Genomic DNA, 15,838 nt, shown 5'->3' on the forward strand with positions numbered 1-15,838 from the left:
ATTTGTTGCTCTCTAAAATGTACAGACCACACACGGTTTACATCAGTGTTGGACACATTAAATCAAATCTAAGTAAGTTTAATGGAAACAACCTCTTTTACAGTGTGTCTGTGTCCAGATGTAAAAGCTGAGCAACAGAAGGAGCAGATCAATAAATTAGGAAAGATAATTACAGGAGATAACTGCTCTGAAGGTCTTAGAATTAAAAAGAAACGTCGCATCATGCATGTCGGTGAAACTTGAAACCTATCAGGACAGAGTGTCGTCACAGAGGAGGTTCTGACCCGGTGCAGCTGGAGAAGAGCAGCTGCAGCGCCTGACTCAGAAATCTGCAGCCGCGTCGCTCCTGCGAGGTTTTAATATCATGTGACATCCTGAGGTTTTGTAGCCTCGGCTAAAGTCGGACAAAACTTCGAACCATCATGCAACGTTGCAAGTCCTTAAATCCATAAAGTCGAATGCACCCATTCAGTGAGGACTTTGAAGAGTAGACCTAATCTTTATTGTTTTATAAAATTTACAGCCATGCTGGTAGATTATCAATTAATCACATTTTAATGGATTCATTTTTGATGTAATTTCATGCTGCTGCAATAATCACAGGTATATATTTTTTTTGTTATTGTAACAATATGACATTCATTTTCCTTCTGTCGGATTTTTTGTACATTCATTTCTAGAGGGCCTCACTTTGGCACGTACATTTACAGCACTGGTTAAAGCAGTCTGTTGTCCACTGCAACACATTTGCATGCAATAACACTGCGTTGCACTTCATAAATATATGTTGTGTAATACATTGCACAGGAATAAACACATTTACACGCCCCTGATTTGCATACTACAGAACATATAGAATCTATAATATTACTGCCTTTCTGAAAAAGGCTTTTTTCTCTTTCTTAATAAAAAGGACTTTAGAACACAGCTTATTTCTGCAGTAACAGTCAGCAAGTCATACACATTGTAAGTATTTCATATGATACAATCATTAAATCATTAAACATGTTTCCCACCATCTTCAGTGTCCATAACAGTGCTGCAGTCGATGGTGTGACAGTAGCAAGGAGCTGGGCAGTCAATTTAAAGTTGACTCCCATGACTTTTCATGGCTCAGAGCGGGCACAAGAGCTTCCCTTTAGTACTCTCGCAGTTATTTTTTAAGGGGTGAGACTTCAGTAGAAATCTGAAGTATAATCCCCTTGATCAGAAAGAGGAATCGCAAAGATCCACCGTGGCCATTTTTGGATTCAGGTGAAGTACTTGCAGCCCGTAGAATCGATGAGGCAAGAGTCGGTGCATCTGAGCTGCCCAAAGGATCTGCAGAAGACATGGAAAGTGGTTTGTGACAAGTGCAATTAAATGCATTACAGTATATATAGTTATATTTACACCCAGTGTCAGGGTCTGGTTTCTCCCTTTCTGTTTGCCTTGAAGTCCCCAGCGTCTGCTCCTGCCTCTCTGCTTACCACCCTGTACCACTCCCTCCACTCACCAGAGGTTCCCCACTCTGCCCACTAGAGGTCCACAGTGTTTCTTATGTCTCTTTCTGTGTTCAATCTCCTGCATGCCACGCCCACCTCACCTGATCAATGTAGTATATATATACTCCCTGTCAGCATTACCAGTTGTTGCATTGTCAGTCAACAGTCTTCATAGCAAGTCCTCATGACCATAGTCTTGTTGGGTGGAACTAGTTTAGATTTTTCTGCCAAACTGTTTTCTGTTGTGGGTTTACTGTTTGTTTTTTAAGTAAAGCTTTGTATTTACCTAAACCTCTTGCATCAATGTTGTGCATCTGGGTTTCAATTCCTGTTAGACAGCACCCAAGTTATGCAGCAAACTTACGGTTTCATTTCTCTTTATCTAAGGATTACTTTTAGGAAATGCACTTATTGATGTTCTTACCGACAATTAGATGAGAAGATCAATACCGCTCTGATAAATATGAAGCTGCAGCCAGCAGGGTTAAAAAAAAGAAAGAAAATCTGCCTACCTGCACCTCTATGGTTCACTGCTAACATGTTGTATTCTGTTTTAAGTAAGATACAGAAGTCCTGCCCCAGATCCAACCCATAGCATCTCCATAAAATCCTTGCATGTCTTAGTAGACAGCTTTTGTTACCTTTGGAGAGGAAAAAGGCTTGCTCCCAGTAACAAGAAGCATTTTTTTCCCCCAAATATTGAACTGTCATCTGAAAAAATATTTCATCGGTCTGGGCAATAAACAGTTTTTAGCACAATTAGATGAGATGCTTGCTACCACTCATCTTAAATTTAGGGAAGCAATTAACAAGCTTAGCATAAAGACTTGAAACAGAAGGGAAAAAGTAGCATGAATGTCTGAAGGTACTACCCCAAATGCTCACTAATTAAAATGGTATATATCTCGTACAAAAAAAAACAAATACACACAACTTTTGGTTTTACAGGGAGTTATGAGATATAATGATTGGTTGGCTGTGCCAGTAAACTCCTTGAGGCTCTGCTGTTTATCTAGCAACCAAAAAAAACCTGATTTGTTACCTTTAACAAGTCATTATGGTAAACTCAGACAATCAGCTGCATATGAGTGTGGGGTTGATCTCTCATCTTACTCTAAGCATAAAAGTGAATGTGTGTATTTCCCAGAATGTCAAACCCCTTCTCTCAGCATAAATGTAAAGAATGCTGAGTGGTGTGTTTTTTGCAAGATAATGCACCATCATCTCTGGATGGGTTCAGAGACATTACAGTAAAAGTACAGTAGTTCATTAAAATGACCTTTAAAATTCCCAGATGGGTGCTGCTGGTTTAAAAGGAGCCACATTGTGCTATCTGGACATCCTAAAGTCTTTTATTATCATTAGAACATACCCAGGAAGATAGGATTTGCAGGTCTGATAGCCAAAGTCCTTTCCATCGCACTCCTCCATGCCTTCATGCCTGTAGCCATCTCCACAGTAGGCCCACTTGCAGTCTGGAGTGACAAAGTGAGGACGATGAGTATGGTTGCAGAGGGAGGGAGGGGAGACGAGAAACGTTACTTATTTCTTTGGCACTGCAGTCTGTTTCAGAGCTGCCATCACAGCATTTTCCTGCTAATTTAATTGAACAGAAGTAGAGGGTAGTGAGAGAATGGCAGGACGAGAGCGAGGGTGAGATTAATGCAAGATCAAGGAAAGGTTTCACAGTGCTTAGTGCTTTTATCCTGTGCCATGTGGGCTGAGACTCTGTGGTGTACTCTAGTTATGCTCTGCAGGGAATCTCATTAGCAGTTTGGTGTGATAGCATGGTGGTGTGCAGCAAAAAGAAAATTATCCACTGCACTTTGTAGTTAGAGACTATTCTGTTTATTTAGACTAACAAATAAATAAGCAGGATACTGCATTACAGAAAGGGATGTCTAGTTAATCTGGAGGTGTTTTAAATGCAATTTATATATGCTTGTATTATCAGAGTAGCTGACTGAAGAGCTGGATTTTTCTTTTTTTTTTTAGCTCTACATCACTGGCCATGTAAGTGAGCATGAGAGGCATGCAACTCACTGAGACAAGCATCGGTGACGATCTGGTTCCCATCGTCACACTCTTCTCCGTGCTGGGCCTGCACCTTCCCGTCCCCACACACGCCAACTCGGTCCGGGACTGTCTCTGTGGACTGGAACGTCTGGAAGGGCTAAAAGAAGTGTAAGAACAAGCGCTGACTTAACATTTCAAGTACTAAGAGTTATAATCCAGTCATTTTGGATCTGGTGGTTTGCAGTAAAGAGGTCAAAGCATTTAAGCTAAAGCTAGGCATTATTAGGTGGAAAAGTAACCTAGTACATACAGTATGGTAGGTATCTAAAAACAGTTTTCAACTAAATGTCACCCTGACAGACCAAAAAGAAACTTAAGTCAAGCTTTTTTGAGTGCTTTCAACTGCATATCATCTGTCTTCCTCAGTTTGTTCAATGTTACAGCGCAGTGTTGCAAATGCACACATTGAATGTTCCTACCTGTAAGGGCTGCCATCCATCTTTATCTTTAAAGTACAGCATTCTCTGATCCTTCCTGAATGCTATTGCATTGTCTAAATGTAGACGGCCCATCTCCTCCTCACTGTTGACCACAAATATCTACACACACACACACACACACACACACACACACACACACACACACACACACACACACACACACACACACATAAAAAGAGCAGTGAAAGCAGATGAGTATTAATTCAGTTAAATCCGAAAACTCACGTTGGAAATGTTTATTGCAACATTTCAAACGTTGAAAAGGAGCCTGCAGGTGAATGCTGGGGTGTTGGTGGGGCTTTGTGAACTGGCAGCAGCACTGATGCAGGGCAGCAGTGTCATTGACAGGCAGAAAGGGTGAGATAGGACATTTTCCAGCTTTAATAAACCGCCAGATTTGGAGGCTGTGTATGTCAGATGATTATGGAGTATGAGGCATGTCACATGATGCAGAGCGGAGAAGCTCGAGCCTGGGTCTTACTGCAGTGACTCTATCGGGGGCACGCCGTTGTGTGTAACTTCCAAAAGGGGCCTGATTTGCTCCAGGAGTGGCGTCGCAGTCACAGCGACCTGATGGACCTGGAAGACCTTTCTCCCCTTTTTCCCCAACTAGATAGAGACCTGCAAAAAAAGTGTGTGACATTTGGTTGGATAACCACACATGCCCAATACAACACAATACATGAACTCGAGGCTGATTGGTTATGACTGTGTGTGCTATGTCTGAGAGTTATTGTACCTGAGGCAGGAGGACCCGGTGGCCCAGGGTGGCCAGTAGGTCCAGGGGGTCCGGAGGGACCCATTATTCCAGGAGCTCCAGTATGGCCCTTCATTCCCTGTGCAAACCAGGCAACATTGAGAATACACTTAAGGTTGCCTACATGTCACTGCCATCTGTGCATATTGTGTGTGTATATTTAAATGTGTAGCTATAGACCACAACTCTCCTCTGGGAATCTAAACTTAGAGCTGGAGGTAACATTGAGTGTCTCGAGAGTGTCAGTTAAGTGATAGCTGTCAGGATGTGTTTGAAAAGTGTGAATCATCTGATGCATGTTACACTCAGATCTGGTCCTAATTTGTGTCAAGTACACACACACACACACACACACACACACACACACACACACACACACACACACACACACTAAGATATGTAAGATGAAACTAAACAACTTGTGCACTTGTGCATTATTCTTGCTTGTCTTTTTTTCCTCTACCTGTTTGCCTCTCTTCCCTGGGCGCCCGGTTGGTCCTCGTTTCCCTGAGACTCCTTGTCCTCCCTTTGGTCCCTGCTCTCCCTGAGAGAGGAGCAAAGAGAAGGAATAATCAGATTAAATCAAACCTCGCCAAAGTGTTGTCATTCTTATACTATTCTTACCTTCTGCCCGAGCATCCCAGGCATACCGATGGAACCCTAAACAGAGACAAAATAAGAGCTTGACATGAGAGAAGTGTAATATTAACTTAATATGGCTCTAAAACAAAGATATTTTTTAAAGCGACTCAAATGTAAAGACCTGAGAGCTCTTATGAACCACTTTGGATTTTAACCAATATTTGTAGAAGCTGTTGTCAGGGATTTTACACCCTCATTAAATTATCAGGTTCATTAGAACACAGCATGAGTTAAGGTGCTCATTGTCAGTGCCAAGAATAAATGGGCTGAATGTAGTTACACACTATAACCCGGTCCCAAATAATTTCAGAAACATTTCAAACCTTGTCTCCTTTTGGTCCTACTGAGCCAGGATCCCCATGAGCCCCCTTTTAGAAATGAAGACAGGTAAAAATGTAGGATATCACAGTTTTGTACTAACAACAGGTACTATGGAACATGTCAGTCTGAGCTTACCTTCTCTCCTTTGTATCCAGGTAAACCCTGAAAAAAATAGACAAGGAAAGTAAGAGCAGATCAGAGTCTATTGTGTAGTCTGCATTATTGTGCACATGATGTAAAGATGGGACTAACCTTTGTTCCCGGTGGTCCCCTCAGTCCAGGTAAACCCATGAGTCCTGGGTCACCCTTCTCACCCTAATAAAAAAATAAAACTATGACTTTCTACCACTGTATTAATGACATGCCATACAAATATGTGTAAGACCGAGATGTATTTTAATGTATCACGTTCCATATCAGGAGCCAACAGTACCCAAAAATGTGTCTGTACCTGGAGGAAGAGCCACGACACTTACCTCGGGTCCCTCTGGACCAGGCCATCCTGGGAGTCCTTGTTTCCCTGGAAGGCCTGGCGCTCCGGTACGACCCTACAGAGACACAAACATCAGTGCTGGAACTCATCGATGCATTTTGTGCTCCATCTTCGTTAAACTTGGTGCAAAAGTGCTGTGAATCTGAAACAGCTTGCTTCTTGCTTTAAATTGCATGAAGGATTTTGCAACAGACTAAAATTAGTTTTCAGTGTTCAGAGTGTGATATTCTTCCCCAATAAGTTTCTACCTTGTTCTCTTAAATATAACGTATTACTTGCATGTTTTGCCAGTATCTTGTCAAACTGACCTCTTAAGTTTTCTTACTCTACTATCGGAGTAAGAACTATGAGCCAAACTTCAACAGTGCCACTTAGAGTTGCTAATTAGTGCACAGGAATGCAGCCTTAATTGATCTCACCCTGTAGCCAGTTCCCTCCAAGAAGAGCCAAATATGTTATGCAACAGCCTCACATCACTGTGACACCTGGACAAGTATTGCAGAGCTGCTGCCATCCCAGCAGCTTGCTCTCATTTAACTGCCTGTCATTAAAACCGCAGCCTGTAGAGACACCGCGGACATGCTCTGTGTGTGTGTTCAGTGATTTATCATGGAGAGCAAAAGCACTTAGGGAGATTAAAGTGCAGAAGTGGAGTGCTGAAGAGGCTGGATCAGCAGGACTAGAGTCCAGCACAAGAGCTAATGGAGCCAGGCCAAGGGAAGGAGAGCAGAGAGGAAGAAGAGGGGGAATCATAGAGAGGTGAAGAGTGCGAGGATGACGGGAGATATCCAGAGATGGGATCAAGCTTTGCTACATGGTCACACCGGCTACTGAGACTAATGTAGCATTACCCATTTAGCAGCTGCAGAGGATATTCTGAGCACATCAATAGACAAATCACATCACAGAGAATGAGGGGACATGAGAGGCAGAGAGGGGGAGAAATCCTGATCCTATTATTCCAAGGGCACAGAGAGACGGACCAGAGAGAGATGAGCAAAGACATGCAGGAGAGGAAAAGCAGCTCACCTTTGACCCTGGACGTCCAATTTCTCCCTGGAGGAGGACAAATGAAGGCAGAGGAGAGGCAGCGCTCATTAGAGCAGAGAGGACACAAGGACACCCAGAAATGCTTCTATAGAAAACGCCATTAGAGACGTAACTCACAAAAAAACACACACCTTCTCCCCATTTGGTCCTCTTATGCCAGGTAATCCACCAGGACCCTGAAAAATGACACCAAATTTATATACAGCTCACATATCCCATATTAAGAATGGTAGAGAGATCGATACTAAAAAGGTCATTTGCTTTTATTTCTACGCTTGCTTAACAATATTTCCATCTACTGTCTTAAAATGGCTGCAGCAGCCTGATTACACAGTATGATGGATGTCCTATGATTTAATCAGACTAAAAAGCAAATGTAAGGTTAACAAAATTGTGTAATATCTTATTTTGAAACAAGGCCTTACCTCTGGACCATGTGGTCCCGGAGGTCCTGGAAGTCCAGGTGAACAGCCCGGGGTCAAAGGCTTTTCTTTTTCCTGCACCTGTCCTCCAAAAACACTTGGTTCTAAAATGCTGAGACCATCCTGCAACACAAAATCCAATACGTTTTCAATCAGTGGCCTATCGTGGGCAGTAAAATGTGTGTAGAGGAAGTTGTGTTTGTAGAGACCTACAGGGCTGCCCCGCTTCCAAAGCTGAGGCGGAGGAGGGAAGAGCGGTGGCGGAGGAGGTGACATGAGACAACACGGGTCAAACCTCATCGGCACGTCCAGAAACCTGAGGGCTGAGGGGAAGACGGAGAGCAGCAGGCATCACTGACTGCCTGCCACAATGAATAACAGAGCGGTGACATGTGGCATGTTCTCCACATGTTATGTAACCATCAGTACAGCACTGGCAGTCAACACAGGCTCACACACCACCGTGTATCTTACCTGAGTGGGCTGAGAGGATGCTGTCCATGTAAGAGTGACGGGACAAGACCCACGCAGGACACAGAAGAAGGTGAAAGGACACAGCAATTTTCACCAGGTCCATGCTGCTGGTTTTCTTTCTAAAACACACACAGACTATTTCTGTTTCCTGAGCTTAATGCAGTCACTAGCATCTGTCACTTTTCCTTACTCCCTCTTGAGGGTGTCACTATTTCATCACTTCAGTCGACCAAAGCCTCCTCACCTCCCCCCTCTCTCTTCTTATAGCGTAATAAACTTGTTGCAGCTCCACACTGCAGCAGATGCAGCCACCGCTGTAATTCCAGCCGTGCACCAATCCCCTCTGAGCCAGAATTAGACCAAGGGGTGGCCACTTGCTGACTGAAGTCATGTCAACAATAGTAAGGTTGTCACAGGTTCATTCACACAAACATTTTTAGTGTGCTCATATTTCATGTGGTGAATGCAAATCAGTGACAAAGGTTACAAGGATTCTGATTTGCAGAAAAGATGCTGAATCGTGTTCACTTATCTTCATTGGCTCTACACCTTTTTCCTGTATCTATTGAAAAGTACAACCTGTCCTAGTGATCCAACAGCTTAACATTGAAGCAATTTCCTTCACAAGCATTGGCTTTTGATGCACAGGATCCAACCTTACCTTCCACTTGAGATTTTGCTGCACTTGTAGACACGTTGTCTAGCGCTCCTCTCACCTAAATGAAATGCGCGGTGTGCAGCTCCAGAGACCGTGGTTCCTCTGACATTACCGTAGCTAATAAATCTGATCCACTTATCGACTTGCGTCTTTCCCTCTGCCGGTCAATAACAACACAATTGTAGAGGGAGGACCTTTTTTTTTTTTTTAAATTATTTTTACCGGCGCTATAATGCCCAGCAGAGGCCACTGAGTGGAGTCAACACAGCGGTGGCAGCTCAGTCCCAGCGGGTCTGCATCAGAGGTGCATTCACTCCTATACCAACTGAATCGACTTCAGGACAGCTGGCTGGATAACTGGGAAGGGTCTGACACTTAAAGCCTGCGTGAGCACTGGTCTGGCACGTTTTTTGCCCACACTGGTGCTGATGGTCTCTTCCGCAGAGGAATGGCGCCCTCTGCTGGATGTTTTAATCCATGTCAGAAATAACATCAATACATATCATCACACATCTTTGTTTACCATCCTGAAAGTTTCATAAATATCTTATATTTTTAACCTGTGTATGTGGTAATAAAAGGTGAAATTAATCTATGAGGTAGTATTAAGATGTTTAGGTGGATTTAGACAACACTAGCCTTAATTTCTGATACAAAGCCTAACATCATGTGAAGTACTGTGTGTCCTTCAAACAATAACGGTATTGATGTATTCTTTTTTTTAAATATATATATATATATATATATATATATATAAAACTGCATTTATGTCTCTTAGAATCGTGTTCTTGATGTTGGTCTTCATTCATGATCTTACAAAAGTGATTTTATGAAGGTACAGACATTTCAGACAATAAATGGCTTGTTTAACTGCCTAAATAAATCAAGAAAAAAACTTAATACATCATTAACTGATCATAATATTTTAAAGTGGAAAGGAAACAATTCAATTACACTGTGGAAACATGGACTCACAGAAATATTTGAAAAAAGAAGTATTTTATTTATTTATCTGGAAAAATATGACAAGAAGTTATAAAATAGTAACTAATAGCAAAAGATTTTAATATAAATGTAAATAGGCTACTTAGCATCTTCTCTTATTCTGCAGGGCAATCATGCTGAACTAAACTTCTGAATTGTAAATGTGACTTTAACCCCAAAAAAGTGTTTACCATTCTTTTGACCCCACGGTTCTTTTATCAATTAGCAATGAATTTAGAAAATATATACAGAACATACTCTCATTTTAAAGTGCAACCCTGTAACATTAAAAAGGCTGTAACACCCAATGGCTTAAAAAGATGATTAAAAAATAGCTTTAAAAAAATGTCTAGACATTTTCAGACATGTAAACAGAAGACTTAACAAGCAGTAAATACAATATAATAGAAAAAGTACAATACAAACAGTGATCAACAGTGTGGTAAGAGTTAAAGTGTGTAGTTTCAAGTTTTAGGAAAACAATAAAACCCCACAGAAACGCTGCCTCTTTAAGAAGCCTTGACTGAGAAGTGCCTGGAAAAGCTGCAGGAAGGCTGACTCATATCATGATTAAAAACAGCCTTCCGTACACAAAACAGAGCGGCAGTAAAAGTTGTATTATGACCAAATGTTGTGATACAATTGGAAAAACTATTCAAAATTACAACACACATTGTTGTTTTCCATAAATATACAGTGTAATGTTTCCGCCCACAGCTGTATGTCTGTGTTCTGCATCACCAGTACGTTAGGAGGTGGCGTCCTTTAAATAGGCAATAATATCTTTTCTTTCCTTTTTCTTCCTGATCCCACTGAAGATCATCTTGGTACCTGGAATGTATTTCTTTGGATTTTCGAGATAGACATTCAGAGTTTCTTCATCCCATATGATACCTATACAAAAGCAAACACAAACACATGAAATGTAAGCAGTATGTTTTCATGAAAATGATCTTACTTGTATGACTAATCTGCATTAAGACACTTCTCATTACTGTGTTAAGGTTTTATTGCCTCATGTCAGCGCAGAGCTCAGAGTCAGATTGTCAATGCTGTCCTACCTGTTCAGACCTGCTGCCCTGACTGTCAGGTCTAGAAAACTAAAGAGCCAAGCTACTTCTCAGCACTACAGCAGAAATACTGACACAGATGGGCGGGGGGAAAAAGCTTATACAAAAGCAAATTTTCCATTGACATCAATACAATAAATAAAACCCACACCTTAGTTCGGTAAATGAGTTTTAACACATCATAAACTTTACTGGAACTTAAGATTTGACAGTGTGTGTACGTTAAAAATGTTAGTCTCTGGCTTCTCCACTCTCTATTAGAAAAAAACCTGTTACAATTAAGTTAATCATACAGAAAACATTTTATGATATTTTATACTTATAATTTTTCATCAATAAATGATTTATCTTCGCAGGTGTTGTACACATCAGTGATCCATACCTTTATTGATGTTGGCATGTGTATAGGAGAAGCCAGATGCCTGCCCTGTCTTCCTTCCAAACAGCCCCCACAGGTTGGGTCCTACCTTGTGGCGCCCCCCCTCCTCCACTGTGTGACACTGGGAACATTTCTGGACAAAGACCTTCTTCCCTTTCTGGATGTCCCCCATCACCGACCTACTGGGAGGAGATGACAGCAAACAGTCAGCAATATGGGAAGTGAGTGGGAAAATATTCGACAGCCCAGGACGCACGGACTGGGTAAAAACTGTGGTTAAGTTATGAGACAAGGGTTATGTTAGTTCAGGCAACCACACCAACAATGCTGCTTGAACTACACACGTTCGAATAAAACGCACCGAAATAGGTCTGTTTGTTATATATAGCAGGAACAGTAATTCACTGTTTGTTGTGTTGGTGGAAAAAGATCGCTGTCTGTAAAGTAGTTATCCAAAACAACAATCACACCAAAGGCATTTTCTTACCGTCAGACGGGATTGCGTAGTTTACCTCCAGGCAGAAGTTGTTTCCCCTTTTAAAAATCACACTTGTTCGATTGTTTTTTTTTTTTGTAAAAAAAATTTCGTTGTTGTTTGATAAGTTGTCGTCTGGCAGTTTCTAGTTGTTCCGGATTTGAACTTCAGAGCAAAATATCTCGCATTTCGAAAGGGAGCGGCTGATTCGCGTTGACTACAGTGTGACGCAGGATGTGAGTCACACCCATCTCCAAAGGCAGGTAAAGTTTGTGTGAAATGAATGTGAGAAGGAGCTGTTAACAAATTATACACATCTGAAACGTGACCAAGTTTCACTGCATTTTATATGACGTCAGAAACCAAAACTTCTGAAGAGTTTAATCTTTAACTGTGTTTCAGGCTTTTTTTTTTTTTAAACACTTATATAGTATCCACTGTGTCAAACGTCCTGTTTAAAGAAATATATTGGAGTAGAAAGGAGGAGGAGGGCGGGCTATCACGGGAAATCAGAAAATTCAATATCAGTGTTGAAAATTGGCTTAGAAAACAACCATGTATGAAGAGCAATTTTTCTATTTTCTATTTCTGCCATGATGGAGCTGCATAACATGGGAAAGACAAATAACTAACTACGTTATATCATAATGGGACTCTTTGAAGCAATTAAAGCAGTGGAAGTCGCTTTTACCCCCGAGCGATCGAGACATCAGCAGCCGTCACTATGTCAGCTCTGTTGCCCTTATCTAATTCATCTTTGCATATTTTTGAATATGTGAATTAACCGCAGTTAATTTACCAGAAAACAATCAAATTCAACGGTAAGATCAAAATTGCAGTTTTCAATATAACCATTAGAGGGGGGGGGCAAGGCCGGTGCAGAAAGGCTCCATCCAGCCGAGGTCAAAGCAGGTCAAAGGTCACAAAAGAGGAGGAGAAAATGAGAGGGGAAAACAACAGTCCAGATTGAACTAGCTACAGTGAGAACATAAAGATGATGTTAAAGTTATAGAAGACGGAGATACTGTGTTTTGGTATTTCGCTGTTCACAGGAAGGTTTACGGAGGACCAGAAATGTTTATGTTTTCCATGTTATTCCCCCCCGCGAGTGTTTGTTCTGTTCTCTGCTCGCTTAAACTGAACGTAGCTCCTGTTCACCTTCATGACCAGGAATGTAAAACAAAACAAACACCTACAATAACAAGCCAACGCTGTAAAAATTGTGCCGTGTAAGAGGTTTAACTGTGAAGCTTTATTGCATTAAATGCCGCCGTTTATGATCGGTATACACTCGGCCGCCCCTGATGAAACACAAGCACAGGTATTAAATGGCGAAACAACATTTCCAAATGTTTCTCAACAAAACAATTCTGTGTGTGAAAATGTTGACAGCTCTGGTTAGCTGTCATGTCTACTTTTAGTCAATAAAATAGCGACAAAACACTACGTCAGTAATATCTATGCTGGTAGTAAATGCCTTTTGCTTGATAGCATCCGTTACTCCACATGTTTCTGTTAAATTATAAATATTCTGCGATACATGTCAAGTACCGTCTACAACGGTGGAGTTTAGGCCGTGTCGCCGCCAGAACACGATGCAGCTGAATATGGTGGAGCCTTAACAGGACATGCCAGACCTCTAGATACGCCCCAGCTCTACAGCACTCTGGCTTGTGGGTGTCACTGCTTACAGGAAATGCCGGTACTTTATCTTTCTCGGACCCAGGGATTATATGACATCTCAGATTTGAAGAGATCCATGCTCACGACACCCAGGTACCTCGTACGCTTTACTGTTTTGTGAGACAATACTTGTTCAACATATTGAGGGACACATCGAGGAACTGTGGCTCATGTGAACGGTAGACAGATAAAGGCGCCAGTTTCCAGGACACTTGCAAGTTTATTTACTGCCGCTGGAGGAGATGGAGTAAAAGATTTTGTAACTCCATACTGACGAGAAGTGTCAGTGGAGATTTAGCCTGTGTGTTTGTCTCCCTCTAGTGGTCACACACTGTAATGAATGAATAGTCACAACCAAGTCTAGCTGTTTTTAGTTTCAGATTTGAATGGTCTCTGCAGTGCTCAAAACGAACCCATTATCCTAATCAAGATGTCTAAAATTATATAATCTAATATGTAGTTTTATAGAATTAAATGTAAAATAACTTGACAAAAAGAAAAAGTGATTAAATTGATGAAAAATAATTTTAATCACATGTTTGGAAGAATCAAACTAGTTTGCCAGTGCTTTAGTTAAATATTTTTTTTTTCATTGAATCCATTAAAATAAGATGGTTTTATTGGTAATGACACCATGATAAGGGAATAATAATCTTCAAGTGAGTCATGATTCACATCACAGCTTCCTGATGCTTGTTTAGAGATAGCGTATATGATTGCAGTGGTGGTGGTTCATTGTTTATTGTAAGAGATTGTAGGCACTGTGTTTGCTTTGGATCTGTGTGAGGCCGAGGTAAATGTGGATGTAGTGGAAAAAAGGTGATGAAATAATTTCATGTAACTGAAAATGAAACACAAACTCCTCATTTGAAACTTTTATTATCATTGTTTAGGATAATATGACTTTGTTTAAATGAACGAAATAATTTTTTTTTTCAATATATAACTTTAAACATTTGTCTTTACAGTAAAAACAATGAATGTTTACATTCTATAGTCAGCCTGTATGAACCGCTTTATCCTTTTGAGGGTTTTTTCTCCATCTCCACTTCTTCCTCTGAACTGGTCGTAAAGTCAAACACTTCAGCCCTGTAGAAAGAAAATACACCATTTGCATTAAAAGGACTGCAGCCCAGCGGTAGACTGATAGATAATTGCATGATGGGACAGACAGTCCCACCAAGAGCTTAAGAATGAAAAGGTAAATATAAGACTGGAGTTACATAGTTTCGTCATTAAGGACATGAGTTGCCTACCATTGCAAACCGGTGTTCAATAACTGTTTAGTGGCCAGAGTCAGAAGAAGGCGGTAACCAGGACTATTTCTCCCAAATCTTTGAGGCAGCACTGTCTTCGGTGCTTCTCGGACCTGTGGGCAGTCTGCACACATACGAATCCCCTTCCTTGACCTTCCAAACCTCTGGGGCATGTTGGGGGGCGAGTTTGGCTCCTCGTCATCCCCCTCACTCTCCCTCCCGAAGCGCAGAGGCATGTTGGCGTTCAGGTGGAGAGGTCTGGCAGTGGGCGGATAGAGCTTCATGATCGTTGGGAGGCTGACTTTACTGGTGGTAGGGATCACGTGTATGCTGTAGCTCCCGAGGTCTAAACTCCTGCTGATTTCACTCTTCATCTGGAAAGAAATCAGCAGATCAGATCATCGTTTTTTTTTATAGATTTTTTTTTCTTAGTTAATTACTTTGAAAACTGATTAGCTTTTCATTTGTTTTGCAAATATTTTCAGGCTCACCTTTGGCTCTAGGAAATTATATTACAAATATAAAACTTCAGAAATGAATAAAAAAAAAAACGACTATCATAATTTTAAAGAGTCTTTGAATTGCTTTTATTATCTCGCCAAAATGCAAAAAGACAAGTAAAAGGATCAAATGTTTACTTCTAAACAGCAGTAATTAGAGGTTTATACTTGAACAATGTCTGAAATGATGAATCAACTCCCAAAATGTTAGTTTTCTGCTGATCAACAATTGTTGAATAAAAAAGAGCTTAGCTGCCCAATAAGATTAATATTCATCAAATATTTCTTACCTGTTGGTGCGGCTGTTTCCTCACGGTGTGTCTGCCGTCATTGCTGGTCAGCAAAGTTTTATCCCTGTGGGTGGACTTCCCATAGGCCTGGAAGTCAGATGCTGCTGCCCCTCCAAGATCCACCATTATCAGGAGTGCTGAGAGTATCATTGTTATCAACATGTTAACAGCAATATTTGACAGCTTCTCTCAGGACAGCATCAGGAGACATGCCTTGTTTCCCCACTGACCACACTGTCCCCTGTTGTTAAAGACCCCTGAGCACATACGTCACTTGTGGCGCGTGATAAAGACACTCGCACATACACGTGCACGCACATTTTCAACCTCCATTTAAACTGAGCAAATTCCTTGCTCATCCACTAATCATGCAGCTCTGAAGAA

The 15,838-nt window shown here is 41.2% G+C and overlaps 3 protein-coding genes across 5 annotated transcripts; all 3 read right to left on the reverse strand.

The window, feature by feature from the left end:
• Nucleotide 1: 1 nt before the first annotated feature.
• On the reverse strand, nt 2-9,204 carry LOC138214775 (acetylcholinesterase collagenic tail peptide-like). 2 transcript variants are annotated; one of them, XM_069176572.1, is made up of 18 exons: nt 8,821-9,204; nt 8,160-8,278; nt 7,899-8,008; nt 7,689-7,808; nt 7,395-7,439; nt 7,243-7,269; nt 6,197-6,268; nt 5,973-6,035; nt 5,856-5,882; nt 5,723-5,767; nt 5,382-5,417; nt 5,221-5,301; nt 4,740-4,836; nt 4,482-4,621; nt 3,980-4,099; nt 3,528-3,657; nt 2,857-2,959; nt 2-1,320 (listed from the first exon to the last, which is right to left on the reverse strand). In XM_069176572.1, the coding sequence occupies exons 2-18, from the start codon at nt 8,260-8,262 to the stop codon at nt 1,251-1,253; spliced, it is 1,389 nt and encodes a 462-aa protein (XP_069032673.1). In that variant the 5' UTR covers nt 8,263-8,278; nt 8,821-9,204; the 3' UTR covers nt 2-1,250. The 2 variants fall into 2 exon arrangements, with proteins under 2 accessions (XP_069032673.1, XP_069032672.1); XM_069176571.1 differs by having other exon boundaries at nt 7,689-8,008.
• A 601-nt stretch (nt 9,205-9,805) lies between these two features.
• LOC138214556 (cytochrome c iso-1/iso-2-like) lies at nt 9,806-11,897 on the reverse strand. 2 transcript variants are annotated; one of them, XM_069176280.1, is made up of 3 exons: nt 11,738-11,897; nt 11,254-11,429; nt 9,806-10,695 (listed from the first exon to the last, which is right to left on the reverse strand). In XM_069176280.1, the coding sequence occupies exons 2-3, from the start codon at nt 11,420-11,422 to the stop codon at nt 10,550-10,552; spliced, it is 315 nt and encodes a 104-aa protein (XP_069032381.1). In that variant the 5' UTR covers nt 11,423-11,429; nt 11,738-11,897; the 3' UTR covers nt 9,806-10,549. The 2 variants fall into 2 exon arrangements, with proteins under 2 accessions (XP_069032381.1, XP_069032382.1); XM_069176281.1 differs by having other exon boundaries at nt 11,254-11,432.
• A 2,447-nt stretch (nt 11,898-14,344) lies between these two features.
• npvf (neuropeptide VF precursor) lies at nt 14,345-15,631 on the reverse strand. Its single transcript, XM_069176424.1, has 3 exons — nt 15,455-15,631; nt 14,665-15,038; nt 14,345-14,497 (listed from the first exon to the last, which is right to left on the reverse strand). The coding sequence occupies exons 1-3, from the start codon at nt 15,614-15,616 to the stop codon at nt 14,425-14,427; spliced, it is 609 nt and encodes a 202-aa protein (XP_069032525.1). The 5' UTR covers nt 15,617-15,631; the 3' UTR covers nt 14,345-14,424.
• Between the last annotated feature and the right edge of the window lie 207 nt (nt 15,632-15,838).

The sequence above is a fragment of the Embiotoca jacksoni genome, unplaced genomic scaffold, assembly GCF_022577435.1.
Source record: "Embiotoca jacksoni isolate LCO1_2020_lvr unplaced genomic scaffold, fEmbJac1.0.p SCAF_7, whole genome shotgun sequence".
Taxonomy (NCBI): Eukaryota; Metazoa; Chordata; class Actinopteri; family Embiotocidae; genus Embiotoca; species Embiotoca jacksoni.